At 41.3% G+C, this 6,000-nt stretch overlaps 1 protein-coding gene across 1 annotated transcript in view; it reads left to right on the top strand.

The window, feature by feature from the left end:
- The first annotated feature begins 1,285 nt into the window (after positions 1-1,285).
- PI15 (peptidase inhibitor 15) overlaps positions 1,286-6,000 on the top strand; it is a 29,064-nt gene continuing 24,349 nt past the window's right edge. Inside the window, exons 1-2 of the mRNA XM_065832033.2 lie at positions 1,286-1,504; positions 2,063-2,404. Coding sequence (XP_065688105.1) covers positions 2,132-2,404 — 273 coding nt within the window. The 5' untranslated portion in view covers positions 1,286-1,504; positions 2,063-2,131. The remainder of the gene's footprint in view (positions 1,505-2,062; positions 2,405-6,000) is intronic.

Here is a 6,000-nt window from a genome sequence, read left to right as displayed (position 1 = left end):
CAACTTTGATCACGAAGTACATTACCAAACATTAGCTATTTGAACCTTACAACATGTCTGTAAAAGACTATTATGCCATTGTGGAGATTGCACACAGAGATTAAATGGCTTGGGTTAGGCCACACAACGAGTGAGTAGCAGAGCCAAAAGGAGAGCGTGAGCGTTGGCTTCCAGCCCCGTGCTCTAACTACTGGACTTTATTTCCTTAATACTTAATTCCCATATTGCTTCTGTGATGGAGCTACTGAAATTTTTGAGCACTCGATAAGTTTTGGTGTAATATCAAACCAGTTGCATTTCTCTCTCCTCGCTCCTTTATGACAACGCAAAATATTGTCATTACATTTGTAAGGGTCTCATTTTACGGGTTGCCCCATGTCGCCTCGCCCTGGTGGGGGGTCAGCCTGACATTGTGTTGCTCCCATCCCCTGTCCTCAGTACACAATTGCTGGCTGCTGCTTCACTCTGCTAGCTTTCGTCATGGCCTCAGTGTTATCCCCTTAGCTCTGCTGTGTGAGTGGCTGGACCATTCTGTGCCTAAATAATTCCAGCTATATACTAGTTAATGTGAAACAGATGTTTCCCAGGCACCAGCGAAAGCTTTCGGTCCTGCTGCTCCCGTAGTTTCTTCTGGCAGACATTCAGGTAACCGCTATTGCCTGCCCACAACCTGCCCCGAGTTTGTGTCCTGCGTCTGTGCGTCTGAGGGTGAGCAGGCGAAGGAGGAGAAGGAAGGGAGGAGGACGAAGCAGAGCGGGGAGGAGGCGGGAGCAGCACCCCGGGCACCCGCTGTGCTCGCCGATGAATGGAGCGGCGGCTGCTCGCCCGCGCTCTCTGCTGCCCGCCCGCTGCCGGGCCCGCCTCGGGGACACGCCCTGCCTGGCCGGGACTGGCTGCCCCACGGGACGGGACGGGACGGGACCCGGGGGACGAGATGGGACCCGGGGGACGGTGTCGCACACGTTCTGTTTCCTGTGACTGGGCCAACAGCGGTTTGCAAGCTCTCTTCGCTCCATGCTGCTCCTTGGGTGCAGGAGGAGCTGCGTAGAATAACGTTTGCCAAGCCGGCGTGATGCTGGTGAAATGAGGGAAAATCGAAACACGGAGAAAAAAAGGTAGCAAGTACCACAAAAAGAGAGTCTAACTTGTTGCCTCTTTGTACTATAGAAACTGGGGGTGTGACTGAATGTCCGAACCACCTACACTCCAGGGATGCCACCCAATCCCTGCCTGTGTGCTTTGTAGAGCTCCTCCCCTCTCGTTTTGCCTTAACAGAGACCTTCAGACAAACTGCCTGTTCTGGCTCATACAGGCTGTAACATATAAAAGCTGTTAGCAGCTCCTGTGGCCAGAAGCTTCAAAACCAGCAGAATTCTGTTCTTTGGGGGTTTGTAATAAGAGACACCCTTCACAAAGGTTCATATCATCATATAGGAGAGTGCTATATATACTGGGAGAACAATAGACTGTATTCTTATTTTTTTTTTCTTGGTAATATCCAGAGGTAAGCCATTCAGCTCAGTAAGTTTGCTTTGCATGCAGTTTTATCAATGCTCATCACATTTTGCTGAAGTTAAGATTTGAATGCTATTTATAAGATGTCCTGCTTTCATGCTTTGTATGTTGTCTCTTGCCTACTAGTTTATCTGTGCCACATTGTGTCAAAACAATCCATGCATATGGGGTAGGCATAAACTAGCATGTATTTTTCATTTTCAGTGGAAAACATTCTGTGAGGTTTCTTGGAGTTTCCCCATTTAAGATTTATAGTGTGATTTATGGACTGATTTTGTGTGATAGCGCTGTCACTATTTCAGGAATACTACTAGCTCTGTTCATGTAATTCATGGTACCATGATACTTCATTTTGTGTGTTTGTAGTAAGGACATATTTTCACTTAATATGGTTGTTAAAAATTGTTCAGTAACACATGTTCTCACTAGACTGTTTTTATGAGTGAGCTGACAGACAGAATCATTTTTCTGATCACAGCCTGCCAGTTCAGTTTTTATTGCTACTTAGATGTACAGAATCACATCTTTGAAATCTTGTCTTCTACAGATCTGTTTTCTACTGCCCTGACTTAAAGCAGAGTACCTCTGTGGCCTATCTTCCTCCTTTGGCCCCAAAATGACAATAATCACTGCAATCAGTTGTGCTTTCTTATTTTCCATTCTCTGTGAAACAAGTGCATTAGTGTTACCCAACTCCACTGACCTACTCCTGTCAAACAATAATTTCACTGACATTGAGACAGCTTTGGCAGCTCATCTGGACTCTGCAAAAATTCCCAAAGCCAGGCGGAAGCGCTACATTTCACAGAATGACATGATTGCCATTCTTGATTATCATAATCAAGTCAGAGGCAAAGTTTTCCCACCTGCTTCCAACATGGAATATATGGTAAGTGAACTTTGTTTATTTCAAAGTAAAGCAAACTGTAAGTCAGTGATTTCATTAAAAAAAAAAAAAAAAGAGGATTTAGTTAAGTTGACAAATGATTTTTAACTATTATTGCTTGCTAAATACTGAACTCTGAACATCTTACTTGCCCTGTTGAATTTTCATTTCGATAAATAGTCCCAATCGAGCTTCTGGGATGGAAGTAAATAGAGTTTTGAGTTAACTACTTGTTGGTCTGAGGAATAATATGTAATCACAAGATGTGATTGCATGTGCTTAAGGTGCTAATCATTAGTAGCCCCATTGCTTTTGTGGAGTACACAGTCATTGCCCTGATGTCTGCAAAAAGGTAACCAATGACCATTTCAGATTTCTTTCACACACAATACTTTCAGAGATAATATGGTAAAAATGTATTTGCAGAGTAATTAATCTGATGCACTGTTTGTCTCATGCTCATGTGTTTTACTTACTGCATATTTTTGTGTTCACTGAATACTTTTATTTTTCCATTGAATACAATGCATCTTTTAAATGTTTCTCTAGTGTGAAGGTTTTAAATGTGCTCAAAATGTTATGCTTGTGGCAGGCACCTTTTCCCCTTATTGGCAAATACTCATTACGTGAATGATCTGTTCCTGCAGGTATGATAGAAGTTATTCATTCACTGTGATTTCATACTTGGCACTACTAGCTAAAACAGCATGTTTGCTATTTTGTGTTCCAACTTTGAATGCATGCATACTGTGGAGCTCTAATGTTAAACATAGGTTGGCCAAGCAGAAATTTTTTTACCTTCTAAATAAGGTATTCAAACCGTTTGGAAAGCACAGACAGGTTGTGTCAGCACCTTAATATCTGCTTAAAGTCAGAGAGTTTCTCATGTGACAAAAGATGGTTAACATGTTTGAGAAACAAGACACCATCAGCTTGACATAAAAAGAGGATAACAGTAATAACAACTCCTCCTTTTTAGCTGCTAATGACTAACAATTTGGACATCTTTCTATCACAGACGTTACCTAAATCTGGATTTGATCATATAACCCACTTAGCACATCCCAGCAGCAGCTCAAAATGCTGACTGCACTAAAAACATTGCAGTATGAAGACCTGTTGCCATACCATAGGCTGAGTTTGAAGTTTGCTTAAGTGGAAAGGTCAGATACAGAAAAAACAGAGGTCAGAAGTCAAGCTCAGTCATCATTTTCATTGCTGTGCTCTCCACTGACATTTCCTTTGATTCTGCATAAATAAACTTTGTTGTAATGTCTGAGGGAATGGCAGCCTACCATGCCCTTCCTTGGCTTGTGTGTTTTAGAAATGTGCTCCTGCAGTCTGGTTAAGTGAAGCCAGCACCCTGTCATATTCCCAAGAGTTTTGTAAGTGCAATGTTCTGAGCCTGTTCAGTAAAATAAAACAAAACAAAGCAAAGCAAAGCAAAGCAAAGCAAAGCAAAGCAAAACAAAACAAAACAAAACAAAACCAACCAAAAAACCAACCAACCAAAAAAACCCAAACAAACAAAAAAACAAACTTCAAAAGAGAATGTTCCTTGATTAAATCTATTTTAATGCACTTGTATGCATAAACTATTGAGATTTTACCTATATTGGTTGGGTATTCTGCTGCAGCTCTGCTCTGCAATGATGCTATGCTCAGTTTGATACAAAGTCAAGACTGAAACCATACTCTTTACATCTTACATGTTATTAATTTCCTTGCCATTTTTACTGTTGCTTTCACCAGTACCAACCAGCCATACGATGTACTTGTGTTCCTGTCAGCATTAGCCCCATTAGTAGTCTCAAGGGCAAGGTCTAAGGCTTTCTCTCATGTGTGGTTTTCCAGTCTGACTTTCAGTCTGACTTTGTGACTTCATGCTGCAGAATTCAGAGCAGCACTTCAATCTGCATAGGTAATGATCCAGAGCTCCAGTTGAACGTGGATCCTCAAGTGACAGCCATCCCCTTTGCCACCAATTCTCTTCCAGAATTTAGTCAGTGTGTCCCATGTAACTTTACAGAAAAACAAACAAACAAACAAACAAGCAACATCCCACATAGCTTGCTCTGCTGTCTGCTTCATAACCATGGTAGCATTTATTTAACTTCTTAACTTCATGGCTACAGAAGCATTTTGGTAAGAAGGTCTTGAAGATGACATAGTGCTGTATGCCACACCAAGACTAGGGACCCCTGTATCAATAATGGCCATTTGAATTTGCTTTGTCCTTTCTTTGGTTTCTGTACAGTTTCAGTGGATGGTATGGTATCTCTTGTGTCTTATGGGAATGTAAGGTTGCTGCTGATATATATAAAAAATGTGTCACTCAATACTCATTTGCATAAATAAGACAACAAACACTTTGTCATTACTGGCAGACAATGTGCACTGCACTTAAAAGAACCTCACAGAGTGTGTGGTCCTGTCCTGAATACTATGGAAAAGTGCAGTGGCAGTGATGAAAATGGTCTTTCCCATTTCCCGTAACGATGACTAGAAGGATGTCACATGTTAGAAAACTGGAATTACAAATGCAGTGGGTTGGGGAAATCTCTTGTGTGTTGAAGTAGAGAAGGACTAAGCAGTTTGGAAGCATGAGAAAAAGATGTTTTCTCATCTTCTCTCTGTCCACAGTCTTATTAAATTGTGTTTACTTTTTTTTCTTTTTTTCCCCTAATCTTGTTAAGAACTCTGTTCTTCTTATGAATTGCTGTAAGAAATTCTCACTTTTCTACAGTTCCATTTGCATTTTCTTCTCCACTGGTAAGAGCTCAGGGTTTAGCTGTATGGGTTGATATTCGTGATTCCAGTTCTCCATGCTCAATCTTTTTGGGGCCTTTTCTCCTTGACATTCTGTTCCTTCCCCTGGTGCAGTCTGTTTCTCACACGTTCAGTGCATTTGTAGATACTTTGAACTAGTTGGGCATTATTCAATCTGCCCCTACTGTCTTGAAATTTTGTGTGCAGTAGGACTTGGGAAGAGAGGCCTAGAAGAATGGCTTTGAATGCACATGCATTAGGCACGGGAGGTTCTGATGAACACTGCAGCAACAGAGCTGGGGCATTGTTTTAATTCTCTTTGGGAGAGGTGAGTCTCAGTGCAGCTGTGGCCTGCTGTTGTATGCAGTCCCCAGTGTAACTGGACAGCTGGGGAGTCAAAAGCAATGATGGGAGGCATTGTTCTATTATCAATACTTAGCAAAAGAAATAGGTGTGTCTTATGCCTGTGACACTTTGAGTTGTCTTTATCTTGGGTTATCAGAACCTTATGAGCCAGTCTTTAAAGTAGTCCTCATTTTGATTCTGATTTTGGCACTGCTGGTGCTTTCAATTGGAAGTTTTTCTGCAAATACAAGTCTAGAGTTAGTGCATATATGAAGGAAAGAGAAGGGGAACAACTTTCAAATCTCTCCTACTTTCAGGTAGAAGTAATGACCACTTATTTGTTTATTTATTTATTTTTATTTGTGTCTTCTTATGATATCCTTAATTATTCTTCATCCCAACACTGTCATTCTGCAGTCTTTGGTTGTGCTATAAAAGCTGATGTCATACCTGCAGAAAGAAAGATTAGATTACATCATCTTTTT

This window comes from Patagioenas fasciata, chromosome 2, assembly GCF_037038585.1.
Source record: "Patagioenas fasciata isolate bPatFas1 chromosome 2, bPatFas1.hap1, whole genome shotgun sequence".
NCBI lineage: Eukaryota > Metazoa > Chordata > Aves > Columbiformes > Columbidae > Patagioenas > Patagioenas fasciata.
The sequence above is the reverse complement of the archived record's forward strand: the minus strand, read 5'-3'. Positions and strand labels throughout refer to the sequence as shown.